At 44.7% G+C, this 20,741-nt stretch overlaps 1 protein-coding gene across 1 annotated transcript; it reads left to right on the top strand.

The window, feature by feature from the left end:
- The first annotated feature begins 244 nt into the window (after positions 1 to 244).
- Positions 245 to 11,642, top strand: LOC143435762 (uncharacterized). Its single transcript, XM_076919230.1, is given in 5 exon segments — positions 245 to 729; positions 9,044 to 9,170; positions 9,373 to 9,433; positions 9,977 to 10,325; positions 10,327 to 11,642. Coding segments are annotated over 5 exon segments (1,506 nt in total). The 5' UTR covers positions 245 to 726; the 3' UTR covers positions 11,293 to 11,642.
- The last annotated feature ends 9,099 nt before the right edge of the window (positions 11,643 to 20,741 follow it).

Here is a 20,741-nt window from a genome sequence, read left to right as displayed (position 1 = left end):
TGCCAACCTTTTTTCGTCAACTTTCCATCCCAGGTCATCACCCTGGAACCTCCCGTTTGGAGACCTTAATTTTGGTTGTTTTTGGTCTCCAAGCTGGCTTAAACCTTTGATGCCCTGCCTCCACCTCCCAAAAGGTGGCATGAAAGGCCATTGCCACCACAGAAGGCTGGGAATGTAGGAATATTTGGCCAACAGCGTGCAGCTGAGAGATGCGAGCACTCCTAAGTGCGCCTTATAGAAATTGCTGCTGCCTGGTGACTATCAATTAGGTGGCTTAAATTTGACGTGAATGGGCTGGGCGTCATTTCAGCTGTGAGCAGGGGCACCACACAGTGCACACAGAGTAACGATCTGTGTACTAGACACCCTATGCCTACCCGAGGAAGTGCCTACTGTGTGCAGATGTAGTGCAGGGACAACTATGCAGTTCGGGCGCAAGTTCTACAGTCAAAGTCTGCAGGCCTGTGCCTTGGCGGGAGCCCCGGCCTGGGAACTACTGTGTTGAGTCCCTGCGAGCCTCCCTGTTTCTAAGGAAGATGCTCCTGTCACTCGGGTGGCTCTAGCCAATCAGGGTCTCGAGGCGGACTTGAGTGGAGGCGGGAACTTCCGGCCGGCCAATCTCAGGTTTGCCTGTGAGTCTGAGGACGCGCTGGTGTGTCCGGTGCGTTGCGCTGTGACCGGCTGCCTGGAGCCGTGAGGACAGCGGGCGAGCTGGGACTCGGCGCCATGGTGAGCGGGGCGCCGTCCCCACGCGGGGAGGATCCGCGGGAGCCCGTGGGCGTTGTCCCGGGGTGCGGGACCCGGCGGCGAGACGCGGCGCCCGGTGCGATTCCGTTCGTTCTTTGCACCTCGCAGGCGGAAGCGGGACGTCTGAGTGACGTATTCCCCTGACTGCGCCTGCGCACACGTGTGTTAGTGCCACAGACCCACTGTTTCCCGGCCTCAGGTGTCAGCACTGACGGGACGTTAACTGTGCGTGTGTTCTAAGTGTCCTCTCACGTTCTGCTGATTCTTTATTCCTTCTCAGACAGCGCAGTCTTTACTGCAGGTGAGGGGAAGTTCTGAAGTCAGATGGCGGCGCTGTGCGCTGTGTGTTCAGTCTGTGCTGCTCAGGTTCTCGTCCACGATGACCTTTGTCATCGGGTTCTGTCGTTCGCTGCAGGAATCGTTAGGCTCTTTAGTGGACATTTGTTGAATCTGTAGCGCAGATTCTGTACTGAAATAATACTGAGACTTCTTGTCTACGATCTCGCAACTTCTCTCCTTTGAGTTCCTTGATTCTTTTAATTAGAAAGTTACAGTTTTGGCTGCAGACATTTGTCATATTTCTGTGTATTTCTGTATTTATTCATAGGGACATATAAGTGTCATGAGGGTCTGTATTTTTAATTTACTAACTTTATTTCATATGCATGAGTGTTTTGCTTCCATGTATGTGTTCATCAGTTGAATGCTTGATGCCCACAGAAGACAGAACAAGCCTTCAGATGATTTCCACAGGATCTAAGGATAATTTTGTGCTGCCATGTTAGTGCTTGGACCCTAACCATGGTCTTTTGTAAGAGCAATAAATGGTCTTTATTGCTGAACCATGTGTCCAGTACTAAATGTGACAGACTTTCAAACTTTTCCCTGTATGTGTGCTGTGCACACACTGAGATCTGAGTGTTCAGGTAACTCAGGTTTGTTTAAAAGTCTGTCTTTTAAAGTTGGTGATGACTCAGAGGCATGCTGGTTGGATTTGGTCAGCCTGACACAGGGTAGAGCAGACTGGCCTGTGGACAAATGTGTAGGGAACTTTCTTAATTAGTGATTGATGTAATAAATGCCCATCTCATGGTTTTGGTGCCACCCTGGGCAGGTGGTTTGGAGTTGTATCAGAAAGCAATCTTAGCAAGCCCTGAGATCAGTGCAATGTTTTAGTCAAAGTTCTATTGCTGTGAAGAGACACCATGAGCATTGTAGTTGGTACCGTCTGTAACTTGTGTTTTACCGTCCTTGCCCCACCTCCCAAAAATAATGACCCTGAGACTTTATTTTTCGCGAGTAAATGATTAGGCCATAAGATTTGGCTCATTCCCTGACTAGCTGGTAATTTAATCATCCCATTCATTTTATTCTATGGGTACCATATGGTTTGTTACTTCTCTTCAGTTTCATAGGAACACGTTTCTCATAGTTTGTGGTGAATGTCTTCCACTGAAAATTTGGTTTCAGAGAAGACAAATGCTAGGGCCTTAAGAGGTGAGTGGCTGGTCGGTGCTTGGATAATGTTGGCTGCAGTCTATCAGTTTGTCATGTCGTTGTGCACAGAGAAATGAGAAGAAAAAAGTAGATATCCTGATTCTGAAGATCAAAGAACTTGCTCCAAGGAATTCAGTGCCCCAGTCAGTAGAAAGTAGTCTGATGGTAACGACGCCCTTTTCTCCTCTGTCTTTCCTTATCTCCTGTCTAGTGTTAGGGGATTGAAAGGGAAGAAAAGAGATAGAGAAGGGTGGAAGCCAGAAAGGAACCTATAAAGTAGCACAGGCTGGCTACTTCAAAGCCCACCCCATAATACACTTCCTCCAACAAGGCCACGCCTACTCTGGTAAGCTAAAGATCCTAGTCTCTGTATTCAGAGCACCACAGGCCGTAAGCAGCATTTACTGGGTTGACAGCAAATGTGACATGCATAAGCCTCTGGTTTATAGTTATGTAAGATAGTGAAATCTGTTGGCCAGAGCTGAGCTGGAAACTTGTTATTATAAAGACATTTTTCTTTACTGATCTCTAAGTGTGTGGTGTGATTTCCCTTTGGGAGGGCACATTTCTTTCAGAACAGCTTCACCTCCAGGCTTTCAGAAATACATTTTTACAATAAGGTCTCCCATGTTGACCGAGGTTGCCTTCATCTCACTGTGTGGCTACACAGGCCTTGCTGCCTTCCTGAGCCAACCTCCTCGACTTCTAAGTTAATGGTTTGTAACACCACATGGGCCTGAAAAATATCTATGTGCCTCACGTAGCAGACTGTCCATATCAGGACAGTAACAGGAGAAGGATTTGTGTGTGGAGCATGGCTTCTCCCTTGAGACCAGAGTAAAAGGAAGGGAAGGTTCACTGTGTGTACACTGCAGGGAAACAGATTAGGCAATAGCTGGGTTACAGCTGGTCCAAACCTGTGTGAGTCAGTGAGCTACAGGGGTCTGGAATGGCAGGTGAACGGCTTGCCCAGCATGCATTCATTGATACTGTATGAATGAAGGCAAACTAAGTTGGTGGGTGTACAGTTTGGGGAGGTTACTTTAGTCCAGTGAAATTTCCAACTGGGCAGCTCTCATGTGTAAGTGCAAACCTGGTTGGGTCTCTTCAGTGTGGTGAGAGATTTGAGACACAGGGTATTTGGTTGTGGCTTGTGCCAGCTTACAGCACTGGGCAGCTAACATTTTACACATGCAGTTTACTCTATTCAGCAGTTTCTTCCATGCCTTGTTTTCTGGCCTGAAGTAAGAGTAGGTAGACGGAATGAGTAAGAACCCCCCTGGGAAGACTCCAGAGCCTAACCAATTACAAAATCAGTCAGGCCCCTTGGAAGCTGAGCTGAGTGGGGTCTTGCCCTGAGGTCACCATTCCCTTATGCCGTCAGACTTCCATTTGCCATCAGACTTTGCGTTGAACTTTTATTCAATCTCTCTGTGCCCTGATTTAGCGCCATTGTACATCCTGGTGCTCTTTTTCTCCTCAGAGTATACATTTGTATCTTTCCTTGCTCCTTTCCATTATAAATCTGCATAAGAGTAACCACTAATAACCATAGGACAGAGTCAGCACTCTGTATTGAAATCTCCTCTTCCAGAATCTTCATTTTGGCGCCAGGTGGATTTTTTTGAACAAGGTTAGAAAGCAGCCATGTCATTCACCAAGATATCACAAGAATGAATGGTCTTCAGGCCACTTACATTCTCTTGAAAACTCTTGAGCCAGGCCATCCTAAGTGTTCTCAGCACCATTGTCTTCCATGATCTTTTAATGTGCTCCATGAAGCCCCACTTAAAGCATTCAACCACTGTTCTAATTCAAAGCTCTAACGTCCATATTCTGCCAACAAGCAGCATTCATGGTAGGAAATTTAAAAGTGGCAGTTTCTTCTATCCAGGCTAGCTTCCCAATAGTGAGACAGAGACGTGAAGATTTATTGAACAAGCTTCAGTCACAACAACCAAGAAGCCTACCTCTCTGTGCTATACTTGCCACTTCCAGTCACATGCTTCAAGTTGCTTGCCGTCTTAGAGGCGACCTGGTGTACTCTGTTCCTTGTGTGTCTCATGGTGAATCCTCGTGGTCCATTATGCATTATGGCTACCTTCCTTCTTCCACCTTGGGGCTCCTTTCTGTCTCTTCCTCCTCTTTCTCTTTCTCAGGGACCCAAGGATTGGAAGTCCAGCCTACCTCTTTCCTCTGCTAAGTCGTTGGCTGTTCAGCCTTTTATGAACCAATCACAGATAATTGGGGAATGTTCTCTAATGTTGATACAGGGGACGGTCCAATTGTCATGACAATGCTTGTGTCCAAACTGTAACCAGATCTTGGGGCAACGAAGTGAGCAGGTGAATACACAAGACCCTCTTCTAACAAGCATGCCCGGGCCTTTCAGAGAAATACCCTGCTTCCTGGTACCGGCTTCCATCTTACTGCTGTATTGCTATGAAGAGATAACCGTGACCACAGCGAGTCTTATAGAGGAAAACAGTCAAGGCTTGCTTACACCCTCAGAGGTTCAGTCCACTGTATCATGGCGTGGAGCATGTCAGCCTGCAGGCAGATATGGTGCTGGACAGGCAGCTGAGAGTTATACATCCAGACCCACAGGCAACAGGAAGAGAGAAGCCAGTCAGCTTGGGCCCTTGAAAGTCAAATCATGCCCCAGTCACACACCTGTTTCAACAAGGCCAGACCTCCCAGTCCTTGTCCTGCAGTGCCACTCTGTGCTGTGGGCCTGTGGGGCCGCCCTCCCTCTAACCACTGCAGCAGTGTCACTTGTGTATGCAACTCACCGCTCTAGTCTTGATTTTCTTCTGTTATTCTATGTTTCTCAGTTATTAAGAACTTTATTCAATTTTCCTCAAGTAGTTACTAATTTATTTATTTTAAAAGCTAGATGTCACAGCAGTGCTTTCTGTTGCTGTGATGAACCACCAAGACCAAAGGGAGAAACGGGTTTATTTGCCTTACACTTCCGCAGCTGTTCGTCATTGATAGAAGTCAGGATGAGCGCTCACGCAGGGCAGGAACACGGAGGCAGGGGCTGGCGCAGGGCTGGGCAGTGCTGCTTACTGCTGGCTCCCTAGGGTCTGCTCAGCCTGCTTTCTTAGGGAATCCAGGGAAGGCACCACTCAAAATGGCTGTTCCCTCCCCATTAATCAGCAATTTAAAAAATGCCTTTCAGGCCTCCCCGCAGCCCAACCTCAGAGGCATTTTCTGAGTTGACGTTCCCTCCTCTCAGATGACTTCAGCCTGTGTTGAGTTGACACAAAACTATCCAGCATAGAATGCCAGGCTTTCCTTGCATGATGTCATTGAGAATGTCTTTGAACACCTAAAACTGCCTCTGCCACTCAGTGCTGGGAATAAGGTATTCAGGTCAGTGAGAAGGAAAAGGAGACAAGGGAATGAGTGTCCTAACGGAGCCCAGGCGTTTCCTGGGGAGAGTCAAATGCAGAGGGACCTGCGGAAGAATCAGTCAATTGTCCTTGTGGTGGTTTGAATATGCTTGGCCTATGGGAAGTGGCACTGTTAGGAGGTGTGGCCTTGTTGGAGTAGGTGTGGGCTCGCTGGAGGAAGTGCATCACTGTGGGGGTGGTGCTTTGAGAGCTCCTCTTAGCTGCCTGAAAACAGTGCTCCTGGCTTCCTTTGGATGAGGGTGTAGAACTCTCAGCTCCTGCAGCACCATGCCTGCCTGGACGCTGCCATGTTTCCTGCCTTGATGATAATAGGCTGAGACTCCAAATCTGTAAGCCAGCCCCAGGTAAATGTGTCCCCTTAGAGCAATAGAAGCTCAGTCAGTCAACGTGTGAGGTCTTGTTGTCAGTGTAGAGAAGGTGGCAGAAAGGAGACGGATAGACAATCTGCGTGTGAGGTTTGTTGTCAGCGCAGAGAAAGGTGGCAGAAACGAGACGGAAAGTTTGCCAGTTTTTGTCTGCAGTTAGGATTATCCTTGGTTAGTCAGATATCAATTTTAGGTGATTGATAAATGTCCTGATAAATATTGCTTTTAGGGTCTTTAGGCCAGGATAATAAAGAATTTTCTTCTAGAAACCACATTAGTGTAGTTGCACTAGTTCAACCAGAACAGAAGACCTGAGCAGATAGGTGTGGCCCTGCCAAGCTGGCCTGTTGTTTTTTTTGGCTGAGAGAAATGTCCTGAGAGAAATGGTATGAGTTCTTCTTGGTGTGTTCTAATATAAATTGTTATTCTTTTGAATACATGGGGTCATAAAGCCTGTTTGAGTGTTTAAAATAGAGCTTTGAGATCATAATTACTTCATTTGGCCTTTTCCTTTTCTCTCTCCTGGTCTCCACATAACCCTCTCTGCATTCAAATTCATGGCCTCCTTTTGCTTTAATGGATGTTCCTATTTGAGTTTGACGTAAGGTTGGCTGCAGGACTTCTTAGGTCTGAGGTAAAGGGATGGCCGAAGTGCACATTGAGTGTGTACTGACTGTGCACTCTACACCTAGGAGGAGAAGCAAAGTGCTCTGGGAGGCTGGAAGAACTTCTTCTTAAATGCAGATCTGCAGTAGAATGGCTCTGTGTGCTCCTGGGTGGGAGGCAAGGGCTGGAAAGTGTGAGTCCTTTGACCTGTGTGGCCCTTGCCACAGAGGGTCTCTGGAAGGCCTTGTAGTGGCAGCACCAGTGGGCAGCAGCATGATGCTTCTTTCCAGGATTCTGTGGGCCAACATGCGAGTGCTGTGTCTGCTGTGCTGCTGTGACAGTGTCCGGGTGACATTGCTTTGCTAGGAATACATGGGAAAGAGAAAGGCCAATGAAGTAATTATGATCTCAAAAATATAATTTAAAAACACTGAAACAGGCTTTGTGGCCCCACGTATTCACAGGTGGATCAGGCAATGGCAGCTCAATGCCTGTGTGGCAGGAGGCAGTGTTAAATCATCCTTAATGTTGTTCTGTGTGTGGTCACGTTAGAAGTAAGTTCAGGGTGGCCAAGAAAAAAAACCGCATCATTCCAATTGCAGTGCCTGAACAAGGGGAACTTGACTCTGGATCTAGGTCAGCCTGTCTCCTGCCCTAGACAGAGGCTGCACTTGGTTTTAATTCTAAGGAAAATGGTGGTTGCTCTTTTACCCTGGGCTAGCCGGTGTCTGGCCTCACTTCTGTTTATTTGGGTATTCTAACATATTGCTGCACTGGAAACGAAGGAGAGAGGATTTGAATTCCTAGTTTCCAATATGAGCTCAGTAGTATTTTATGGAAAAGGCTCCTGTTTGATTTGTTTTTAACAAGACCCTTCTCTCATTCACAACACTTTTCTTCAAACTCATTAATATGTTGGCACCCTGTCCTATGTTGGAAAAGGAATGTGCAGTGGGGACACAGCACATGGTTAATATTAGCTGATGGAATAATCCTGTGTCAGTCCCTGTGATGCCACTATTAGGTATGGCACTGTTGGAGTAGGTGTGTCACTGTGGGTGTGGACTTTAAGACCCTCACCCTAGCTGCCTGGAAGCCAGTATTCTGCTAGCAGCCTTGAGATGAAGGTGTAGAACTCTCTTTAGGAGATTTAGAACTCCTACACCACACCTGCCTGGATGCTGCCATGTTCCTGCCTTGAGGAAAATGCACTGAAACCTCAGCCTGTAAGCCAGCCTCAATTTAATGTTGTTCTTAAAGAGTTGCCTTGGTCATGGTGTCTGTTCACAGCAGTAAAACCCTAACTAAGAAGACAGGGCCCTGGTACAAACAATAATTATTACATCTCCTTCATTAGGATGGTTTAAGGTGAGTATCCTAGTTCATAGGATGGTTTCTTGACAGAGACATTGTCTCATAGAATGTGAGCCCTGTACCAAGGCTGTTGCAGGATATTTGATCACACTGTAAACCCTGAGATTATGTTGTTTTCTGGAAAAACCTTATTCTAGTTGTGGTGTGGCTCAGACCAAGCACACACCTTTAATCCAAATGCTTGCTGCTTGCATATTGTAAATAGGATTCAATAAAGTCAACCATAGGTCAAAAGGTGGAGCAAGCAACCAGTTGACAGGGAGTGAACATAGGAAAAAACCATAGAGAATAAGAGGAAGCCAGAAGGACTGATACAGAAAATAAGAAGTAACAGGGAGGGACATTCAGCGTGACTGTGTTTGAGATGGCATTGGGATGTTGGCTAAGGAGGAAGATGAGCTGGGTGTTTTCTCTGCCTCTTTGAGCTATTTCACTGCAGGGTCTGGCTCCCAAGTCTTTATTGGTAAAATCAAACAATTGAGATTTTTTAAAAAACAACAGGAGACCATCTCTTTATCAGGGGTTCTTACCTCCCTTTCCCTCTCTCCCCCTCCCTCCCCTTCCCTCCTCCTCCTTTTCTTCCTTCTCTCTTTCTTCCTCCTCCTCTCCCTTTTCCTCCCTGCTCTCTCTGTCTCCCTCTCCCTATCTCCCTGTCTCCTTCTCCCTCTCCCCCTCCCTCTCCAAGGCAGGGTTTCTTTGTGTAGCCTTGGCTGTCTTGGAACTCACTGTGTAGATCAGGCTTGCTTCAAACTCACAGTATTCTGCTAGCCTCTCATTCCCACCTTCTGGTGTTAAAGGTGTGTCCCACTACTACTCAGCAAAATTAATAACTTAATGACTGATAGGGAGGGTGTTCATTATAACATTCATCATGCCCATCCTCTTTTGAAGTTAGGGATTTTGATACAGTTTTGCTAATGTATACTCAATAGCACCTATCTGTTTTACACCCAGAATTATATACTCAGCGAAATGTACACGTACAGTGCAGTCAGTCTCACCATTTCTATTATGTCCTTATGTGGGATATTTTAGGCTGCGGTGAGCTATGAGGATGTGCATGTGAACTTCACTCAGGAAGAGTGGGCTTTGCTGGGTCCTTCTCAGAAGAGTCTCTACAGAGATGTGATGCTGGAGACGTGCAGGAACCTCACTGCTATAGGTAAGAATGTGAGTTTTCCTTCACTTGCTAGACAAGGGGACAAGTGTTTCTTGGTTATTGGTGGACTTCCGTGATTTGTCTTGTGACGGAAGAAGAATGTGGTGAATAATCATACATGGTTCTCAGGTTTACCAAAGATTCTAACTCAAATTTTGCATACTATTCAATAATATATCATAAATTTCCTGTTACTGTATTCTAGGCTACAAATTGGAAGACAGCATCGTTGAAGAACACTGTCAAAGTTCTAGAGGACATGGAAGGTAAAAGTCACGTGCAAGCTGATGCAAACGCATCACTGAGGACACTGTCATGTGCCCTGAAGGTGTAAAGAAAAGCAAGAGTGTAAACAAGGAGAGATTTAAGTGTTCTGGTGATTATTCATTCTCACAAGGCCGTGTACTTCAGTTTCAGGTAGCTGACCTGTGTTTGCAAGGGGTTCCTCTAAGAAACAAGACAAAGAAACAATACCTTAACACATGATAATGTTTTAGACATAGCCTGGGAGAGCCATGTGTGAGAACTGTCAGTCCATTTAGTTTCATCCCATTCAAAAAGCATGCACATTGATGAGGGGACCAGTGAGTGTCCAAGACCTTTTGTAAACAAATAGTTCATAGTAAAGCTACTGTTACTCAGATACTTGTAGTGAGTTTCCAGAGTTTAGTGAGAACAGTTTATGGGAAACAAGAAGGTTGTTGTCATGGAGAAACCTTAATCCCTATAGCACATGTCTGTGTGGAACAGGAACTTAACCTGTGTGTATGCAGTGTGAAACCTTCTGTTTGTTATTTCTCTTTTAATAGGAATAACATCTGTCATTGTGGATACAAGCCTTGTGAGCATAAGGGATATGGGAAGAATCAATGTACCTTTGCACATAAGAGTTTTCTTCAAACCTATGAAAGAATCCATACTGAAGAGAAACCCTATGAATGCAATCTATGCAGTAAAGCCTTTGCAAATTTCCGTAGTCTTCGAAAACATGAAAACAGTCATACTAGAGGAAAACCCCATGAGTGTAATCACTGTGGTAAAGCCTTTGTAAGTCGCAGTGCTCTTCAAATACATGAAAGAACTCATACAGGAGAGAAGCCCTTTGATTGCAGTGAATGTGGTAAAGCATTTGCACGTCACAGTAATCTTGATATACACAAAAAGAACTCATACAGGAGAGAAACCCTATGGATGTAATCAGTGTGGGAAAGCCTTTTCAACTCGCAGTCATCTTCAAATACATGAAATACTTCATACTGGAGAGAAACCCTATGTATGTAATCAGTGTGGCAAAGCTTTTGCATATCGCAGTAATCTTGAAGCACATGAGAAAACACACACTGGAGAGAAACCCTATGAGTGTAGTCAATGTGGCAACGCCTATGCAAGTCGTAGTAGTCTTCGAAATCATGAAAAACATCATACTGGAGAGAAACTCTATGGATGTAATCAATGTGGCAAAGCCTTTGCACGGCGTAGTAGTCTTGAAATACATGAAAGAATTCACACCGGAGAGAAACCTTATGTGTGTAATCAATGCTGTAAAGCATTTGCGCGTCGCAGTAGTCTTCAAATACATGAAAGAGCTCACACTGGAGAGAAACCTTATGAATGTACTCAGTGTGGTAAAGCCTTTGCAAGTCGTACTAGTCTTCAAAATCATGAAAAACATCATACTGGAGAGAAACCATATGGATGTAACCAATGTGGTAAAGCCTTTGAATTAAAGTGTGATCTTCAAATACATGAAAGAATTCACACTGGAGAGAAACCGTATGGATGTAATCATTGTGGTAAAGCCTTTGCAAGTCGTCGTTATCTTCGAAATCATGAAAAACATCACACTCTTGAGAAACTCTATGATTGTAGTCAATGTGGTAAATCCTTTGCAATTTTCAGATATCTTCAAAAACACAAAAAAACTCATACTGGGGAGAAACCGTATAAATGTACTCAATGTGATAAAGCCTTTGCATATTGCAGTAATCTGTATAGACATGAAAGAAGTCATACCAGAGAGAAACTGTATGAATGTAATGAATGTGGTAAAGCCTTTGCATATTATACTAGTCTTCATAATCACACAAAATGTCATATTGGAGAGAAACCCTACAGTGATAATTAATGCAGTAAGTTTTGGCACATCAGTATAATCTTCATCAAAGAACTCATACTGGAGAGAAACCCTATCAATGTAATCAATGGGATAATGCCTCCATATCTTACAGTCTTCAAAGCCATGAAAGAATTCCTACTGGAGAGAAACACATGAGTCTAATAAATGCAGTAGACCCTTGTACACAGCACATTTATTTTTATTTTATGTCACTAAGCAATCTCACTGGTGCTCATGTACAATTAGTAGAACTGTTTCATCATTAAAATATGGTCTTGTTCTCAAATCATATAGAAATTGTCACCCAAGGATAGAGGAACACACAATGTTTGAATAATAAAACTTATTTGCAAATGAAAGTGATATACTGCCATCTATTTTTACTGGTTATGTTTTTTCTGAAGAGTAAGTACTTCTCAACACTTTCTCAGAAGCATGAATGGCAGAGAATTTTCTCAGTGAGTAAAGGTAGTTGCTGTTAAATGTGATGACCTGAGATTGTTCTGGGAGACCCACGTTGCTCATGGAAGTTTGTCTTTTTGATTATTAAATACTTAGGCTTGATGTGTGCACACCTATACAACAGCACTTACATAAATAGTTTTGAAACTTAATCAAGGACCAGTGAGTTCACTTACTACATAAAGGCACTTGCTGCATAACTTGACTCTCTGGGTTTGATCTCTCAGACTCAGAAAGGGAACAGACACCTGAAAGTTGTCTTCTGGTTAGCACATGCACATCGTAGCACGTGCACATCATAGCACGGTGTAGCTTTTTTTTTTTTAATTAATTTATTTTATGTACATGTGCACACTGTCCCTGTCTTCAGACACACCAGAAGAGGGCATCGGATCCCATTACAGATGGTTGTGAGCCACCATGTGGTTGCTGGGAATTGAACTCAGGACCTCTGGAAGAACAGTCAGTGCTCTTAACTGCTGAGCCATCTCTCCAGCCCGCAAAGGTGTATCTTACACCGGTAAAAATTATTAACGGTGAAATTATGACTAAGCAAAATGTTGAGAGCGTAAATGATTTACCAGTCTCAATCGATACATTGTATTCCAAGAAGTGTTCTTCAAAAGAAGAGGATTCCTGTTTAAATCTTCCTTTATCCTTTCATTCTTTTTTTTTTTTTTTTTTGGTGTTTTGAGACAGGGTTTCTCTGTGTAGCCCTGGCTGTCCTGGAATTCACTCTGTAGACCAGGCTGGCCTCGAACTCAGAAATCCGCCTGCCTCTGCCTCCCAAGTGCTGGGATTAAAGGCATGCGCTTTCATTGTATCCTTTCATTCTTTATTCAACAATAGGTCATTTAAAAAACTGGGCAGGGTGTTGAGTCGCACGCCTGTAATCCCAGTTTGGGAGACAGGGAGATGTAGTTCTGTGTTTGAGACCAGCTTGGATCACATAGTGAGTTCAAGATGGCATAGCTATGTAGAGATATCCTGTCTCATAAAATCCAAAACAAACAAAATGTAATAACACCCCCACCAACCAAACAACTGTATCTCTCATTATGGATATTTTTCTAATATAATCTGGATGTAGTGTGGATGTTTTAATATTGGTATCTTTAAAAAACTGAAATATAGGACTTTTTTTTAAGCCCAGGTATGAGGATGTGGGGCTGATGCACAGCAGGTGACTATAATTTGCCTTGTGCTCTAGGCAGATTATTTGTGCAATTGTGTGACATTTGTAATTCTGGGGACTTTTCAAAGGGCATATAAATGGTAAGGCCCTGACAGGTGGCGGGGGTTACGGGTTGGTGGTGGGATGCTGTTGGTCATGATTTGTTACATAGTCATGCACAAACCAACAAGAAATTAGATATCCTGATGATGAAAGCCAAAGTTGCCCAAGGAACTCGACACTCTTAATCAGCAGGATGCAGTCTATCGATGACATCACCTCCTAATCAGCAGGATGCAGTCTATCGATGACATCACCTCCTAATCAGCAGGATGCAGTCTATCGATGACATCACCTCCTAATCAGCAGGATGCAGTCTATCGATGACACCACCTCCTAATCAGCAGGATGCAGTCTATCGATGACACCACCTCCTATTCTCCTTTATAGTTTTTTCTCACGTACTTAGTATTAAAGGTTTGAAGATGACGGGTGGAAGAGGGTGAAAGGAAGAGGAACCCACCAAGAGCAAACACCTGCTACATCTAGACTCAATCTCTAGTCAACTAAGTCTGTTGTCCTCACTCTTATCAATAAAAGAACTGTGTTAAACATAACAATGAGAAGCAATTTGTAAAGCGATAGATAATCCTTCCAATTCTTCAGTGACCATGGACTAGGGACTTTTCAGCACTGGAAAGTGATAGAAGGCAGAGGCCTAATGGAGCCTCTTCATTTTCTCCATTATAATGACATATTTAGGGTCCAGAATGTTGTCTCAATAGTACTGATTCTGTTGGGTACCCAACTGTTTTCTGGCACTCACATCAGATGGTTCAGAACTACCTGTAATTCCAGGTGCAGAAGGTCTGATACACTCTTCTGGTTTCCTTGGACACCATGTATACAAATGAAAGACGCAGTCACATTCACCACCCCCCCCCCCAACACACACAATGCACTACACATTGTAAAACGTATAGCAGGTATAGCAGATAGCAAGTGAGAATGCTCATCATTGTCTGCTGTCGTTCAATTCAAAGTTTAAACTATGCTTTATATGCTTCTGTTGGAAAGTATGTGTGTGACACTTGTGCTTGTTCTTGTCATTGTACACAGCTTTACTCATGAGAACTTTACTCAGGCAACATGTCTTAACCCTCAGAGTATAGATTGACTCGGGCTTTGTATAACATTGGCTATTGCATTAGACATTAGTCCAGCACTTATACTGGCTCTGTTCTCTCAGGAACCCCTACCTGTAGAACAGTGACAGAAGCTGAAAGGGAGTGTAAATCACCAGTGAGATGAGAGAGTGGGAACCCTCAGAGGATGTGAGTGAGAATGGCGGGAGAAACCAGGAAAGGCTTTGCCTTATGTTGGGTTACAGATAATGAATTCCTGAATAAATTAGAACTAGATAGTCAAACTTTAAAATTGGTAAAAGAAACAAATTTCCCTTTTCAAGCAAAATTGAAAGTAATCACAGTCTCACCAGCTGACAACCCCCTCAGCTCCATTACTATAGTTTCTTTTAGACGCAGATCTTCCAGTGCCTGAAAATCACCCTGAAACGTGATTTCATCAGGTAAGGAACTTGATCATTAATCTAATGTAGAATTCCTACCATTTCCTGATATGGACTTAAGAGGGCTTCTTTTACAACCTAGGTAAGCTCCGGCACACAGCAAAGAGGAATTGTTTATCAATTTCGTTCTTGCAGCATGGACTACACTTTGTATTTCAAGTAACTTTCAGCAAAATAAAAATATTCAACACCTAACTATACACTAACCAGTCTGTTTAAAACTCTAGGTTGGACAACACTGAACAGTGCTCTCAAATTAACGCAAAACGCAATGAAAGACCTACAGCTGTCGAATCGAGACTGAAAGGCATATGTACATCATGTGGACCCTAACTGCCTTTACATTTATTTTTCCCACTAAATTGTCTCCTACAGGGCTTATAATACCAGAAGACAAACCTTTGGAATGGATTTATTTTCAAAGTAAGGGTCAGAGTACAGGAACTGCTCTCCTTAGTCTTCATGCTTAATTAGCAAAGTGGATGACCTGGTGCCAACAATTCTATGGGTGTGATAGTTGATGCAGTATGTTACCCCTAACTAACAATGAGTTTTTAAGAGTGTTACACACTCTATGGATTTTCAAATTTTGTTTGGAGGTTACCACAGAAGGATAGGAAATCATTATCCAGCTGGCAAGATGTGGGATTCCATCATATAAACGGAATTTGTTATTACAAAAGCTGTCTAAACTCCCATTCCACAGGCAGATACTAAATTTATTGATGGCCAATCAAATGGTATAGGAGGGATTCATGTTCCAGATACTTTCTATTCATCAATATATTAGTACTTTGTTTTACTCAGCTCAACAATTGGACCTAGCTGATTTGATTCCTCTATTATGGCTAATTAATAAACCCTTATAAATCATTTCAGAGTCTGCTCATGTTGTAGGATTATTTTCAGCAATATGTAGGACTGTGAAAGGACAGCATGGTTTCTGGTCGAGCACCTGCTGGAAATTGCCAGAAACCCTGCAGGCTTCCCTGCAAGGGACGGCATGCATTTCGCCTCTCTCCCAGACTCTAGGCTCCTGACATGAGGCTGAAGACCTCCATAGAGTGGCGCCCTCCAGTCACATAGGACAACGCCTCCAGCCCCTCCACAGGTAGAGTGTGTGACTACAGGCCACAGAGCCTCAAGACAGTTCTCCATATTAATGAGATACCTAAAGGCCAGAAGGACATAGCCAATTGAACATTCCTTCCCAGACCCTTTCCCTTGCAAAAGGTATTTAACCTCAGGCCCACCCTGAAAATACCTGGGTATAGTTTCCATTTTCTGCCATGACAATAAGTATCTTAAGACCATGGATGGTTTCTCTTCTTTGGGACGGGCAGTGGGGAACAGTGAAGAAGGTTTTCAACTACCGAACCGCCGCCTAATCTGCTGATGACCTCTCTATGTTCTTAGCCACGGAGGCCCAGCAAACCAAGCAAGCAAGCAAGCCAAGCCAAGCCAGCTGGGACCCAGCCAAGCAGTCGCTGGGACTAAGACTCTCATCTCTGGGAGAAGCAGCTGGAGCTCATCCCTTCCCCCAAGAGATCTGGCTTTCCGTGGGACCTCAGACTATACTCTCTCATCCTGAGTGGAGTCTTGTGGCTTCTCACAGCCCGATGTTGCTTGGCACCAGCGTGGAGTGAACACAGTTGAGAGGCCCTAGCCACATGGTGAGACAGAGGCGGGACTCACACATCAACCCAATAGGACCCATGCACACAATACAACCCAACAGCAGTACACACTGCTTTGATTTCATCTTCCTGTTACGCTCCCATCACGATGGATCGACAACATCTGTTTAAAACCTGCCCACGTCCTTTGTTACTCATGTCCATGCACACTGTAAACGTCCCTTGTCACTCATGTCCATGCACGCTGTAAACGTCCCTTGTTACTCATGTCCATGCACTCTGTAAACGTCCCTTGTTACTCATGTCCATGCACACTGTAAACGTCCCTTGTTACTCATGTCCATGCACACTGTAAACGTCCCTTGTTACTCATGTCCATGCACACTGTAAACGTCCCTTGTTACTCATGTCCATGCACTCTGTAAACGTCCCTTGTCACTCATGTCCATGCACACTGTAAACGTCCCTTGTCACTCATGTCCATGCACTCTGTAAACGTCCCTTGTCACTCATGTCCATGCACACTGTAAACGTCCCTTGTTACTCATGTCCATGCACTCTGTAAACGTCCCTTGTTACTCATGTCCATGCACACTGTAAACGTCCCTTGTTACTCATGTCCATGCACACTGTAAACGTCCCTTGTTACTCATGTCCATGCACACTGTAAACGTCCCTTGTCACTCATGTCCATGCACTCTGTAAACGTCCCTTGTCACTCATGTCCATGCACACTGTAAACGTCCCTTGTCACTCATGTCCATGCACACTGTAAACATCCCTTGTAACTCATGTCCATGCACTCTGTAAACGTCCCTTGTTACTCATGTCCATGCACTCTGTAAACGTCCCTTGTCACTCATGTCCATGCACACTGTAAACGTCCCTTGTCACTCATGTCCATGCACTCTGTAAACGTCCCTTGTCACTCATGTCCAGGCACACTGTAAACGTCCCTTGTCACTCATGTCCAGGCACTCTGTAAACGTCCCTTGTCACTCATGTCCATGCACTCTGTAAACGTCCCTTGTCACTCATGTCCATGCACTCTGTAAACGTCCCTTGTCACTCATGTCCATGCACTCTGTAAACGTCCCTTGTCACTCATGTCCATGCACACTGTAAACGTCCCTTGTCACTCATGTCCATGCACACTGTAAACGTCCCTTGTCACTCATGTCCATGCACACTGTAAACGTCCCTTGTCACTCATGTCCATGCACTCTGTAAACGTCCCTTGTCACTCATGTCCATGCACACTGTAAACGTCCCTTGTCACTCATGTCCATGCACACTGTAAACGTCCCTTGTCACTCATGTCCATGCACACTGTAAACGTCCCTTGTCACTCATGTCCATGCACACTGTAAACGTCCCTTGTCACTCATGTCCATGCACACTGTAAACGTCCCTTGTCACTCATGTCCATGCACACTGTAAACGTCCCTTGTCACTCATGTCCATGCACACTGTAAACGTCCCTTGTCACTCATGTCCATGCACACTGTAAACGTCCCTTGTCACTCATGTCCATGCACACTGTAAACGTCCCTTGTCACTCATGTCCATGCACACTGTAAACGTCCCTTGTCACTCATGTCCATGCACACTGTAAACGTCCCTTGTCACTCATGTCCATGCACACTGTAAACGTCCCTTGTCACTCATGTCCATGCACACTGTAAACGTCCCTTGTCACTCATGTCCATGCACTCTGTAAACGTCCCTTGTCACTCATGTCCATGCACACTGTAAACGTCCCTTGTCACTCATGTCCATGTACACTGTAAACGTCCCTTGTCACTCATGTCCATGCACACTGTAAACGTCCCTTGTCACTCATGTCCATGCACACTGTAAACGTCCCTTGTCACTCATGTCCATGCACTCTGTAAACGTCCCTTGTCACTCATGTCCATGCACACTGTAAACGTCCCTTGTCACTCATGTCCATGCACACTGTAAACGTCCCTTGTCACTCATGTCCATGCACACTGTAAACGTTCCTTGTCACTCATGTCCATGCACTCTGTAAACGTCCCTTGTCACTCATGTCCATGCACACTGTAAACGTCCCTTGTCACTCATGTCCATGTACACTGTAAACGTCCCTTGTTACTCATGTCCATGCACTCTGTAAACGTCCCTTGTTACTCATGTCCATGCACTCTGTAAACGTCCCTTGTCACTCATGTCCATGCACACTGTAAACGTCCCTTGTCACTCATGTCCATGCACACTGTAAACGTCCCTTGTCACTCATGTCCATGCACTCTGTAAACGTCCCTTGTTATTCATGTCCATGCACACTGTAAACGTCCCTTGTCACTCATGTCCATGCACACTGTAAACGTCCCTTGTCACTCATGTCCATGCACACTGTAAACGTCCCTTGTTACTCATGTTCATGCACACTGTAAACGTCCCTTGTCACTCATGTCCATGCACACTGTAAACGTCCCTTGTCACTCATGTTCATGCACACTGTAAACGTCCCTTGTCACTCATGTCCATGCACACTGTAAACGTCCCTTGTCACTCATGTCCATGCACACTGTAAACGTCCCTTGTCACTCATGTCCATGCACACTGTAAACGTCCCTTGTCACTCATGTCCATGCACACTGTAAACGTCCCTTGTTACTCATGTCCATGCACACTATAAACGTCCCTTGTTAATCATGTTCATGCACACTGTAAACGTCCCTTGTCACTCATGTCCATGCACACTGTAAACGTCCCTTGTCACTCATGTCCATGCACACTGTAAACGTCCCTTGTCACTCATGTCCATGCACACTGTAAACGTCCCTTGTCACTCATGTCCATGCACTCTGTAAACGTCCCTTGTCACTCATGTCCATGCACCGGGAAACGTCCCTTGTCACTCATGTCCATGCACTCTGTAAACGTCCCTTGTCACTCATGTCCATGCACACTGTAAATGTCCCTTGTCACTCATGTCCATGCACACTGTAAACGTCCCTTGTCACTCATGTCCATGCACTCTGTAAACGTCCCTTGTCACTCATGTCCATGCACTCTGTAAACGTCCCTTGTCACTCATGTCCATGCACACTGTAAACGTCCCTTGTTACTCATGTTCATGCACACTGTAAACGTCCCTTGTCACTCATGTCCATGCACACTGTAAACGTCCCTTGTTACTCATGTTCATGCACACTGTAAATGTCCCTTGTCACTCATGTCCATGCACACTGTAAACGTCCCTTGTCACTCATGTCCATGCACACTGTAAACGTCCCTTGTTACTCATGTCCATGCACACTGTAAACGTCCCTTGTTAATCATGTTCATGCACACTGTAAACGTCCCTTGTCACTCAAGTTCATGCACACTGTAAACGTCCCTTGTCACTCATGTCCATGCACACTGTAAACGTCCCTTGTCACTCATGTTCATGCACACTGTAAACGTCCCTTGTCACTCATGTCCATGCACTCTGTAAACATCCCTTGTCACTCATGTTCATGCACACTGTAAACGTCCCTTGTCACTCATGTCCATGCACACTGTAAACGTCCCTTGTCACTCATGTCCATGCACACTGTAAACGTCCCTTGTCACTCATGTCCATGCACTCTGTAAACGTCCCTTGTCACTCATGTCCATGCACACTGTAACCTCCCTGATTTTAATGCTGATGCTTTAACCTCACTGTTTTTGTTCTCTCCAACAGGAATGTCGACACCTACACACTAATGCTCATAGACTTCATGTGTCACATCCCCTTTAAAGAAACATGACAGTCATGCAGGAATAGCCAATTTGTGTTTCCTTACACTGTCACAGTCATGTGTTGGCATTAGTCACAGAGGTAAAAGTACTAATGAATTATGGCAGCTGGATGTCATTCTCTTTGCTCTTGTGCCACAAATGCCATCTGTGTACATTTTCCTTGATACTTTTTTTTTTTTTTTTTTTAATATTTCTGGGTGGTTTCTCAGTCCTCAGAGAATGGTTCTGCTGTATGTTCTCTTATACAAACTTTGGGTCTCACGGGCTTGCCTACTTCTATCAAAACTGACAATGAACCAGCCTCTACTAGTAAACAGTTTAAGAAGCTCTTTAAGGAGTGGGATACCAGTGCCATTACAGACATTCCTTATCTTCACAGCCAGAGTTCACACTTTTGAAAGGCTGGAGTCTTTCCACTTCATCTATTTGTTCATGTGTCTTTATGCAGGACATCACACTGTAGACTAAACTGGCCTGAATTCACAATATACCTCTGACTGTGCTGGAACTCATGGAATCCTCCTGCCTCAGCATTCTAAGTGTTGAGACTGCATGAGTAAGCCATGGTGCTCTGTTTCCATTTCCCTAAAAGCAACAGGACTAATAGCCTGAGGGAGGACCTCTTTTAGGTGTTATAATTTATGTACTTCCAAAGCAGACCCCAAAATGTCAGTGACAAATTTGTTATGAACCCCTACTTGTCCAAGTGTGGAATAACAACAGTGTGTGGACCAGGGAGGTGTGCAGAGAGGCAGCGAGTCTAATGTCTGGGAGCAGCCAGGGCTGTGCTTAGGCTCATCTGTAGACTGCTTGCCTAGGATGCTGAGAACCCTGGTTT

The sequence above is a fragment of the Arvicanthis niloticus genome, chromosome 22 (assembly GCF_011762505.2).
Source record: "Arvicanthis niloticus isolate mArvNil1 chromosome 22, mArvNil1.pat.X, whole genome shotgun sequence".
Classification (NCBI taxonomy): domain Eukaryota; kingdom Metazoa; phylum Chordata; class Mammalia; order Rodentia; family Muridae; genus Arvicanthis; species Arvicanthis niloticus.
This window is presented reverse-complemented; position numbering and strand designations above follow the sequence as displayed.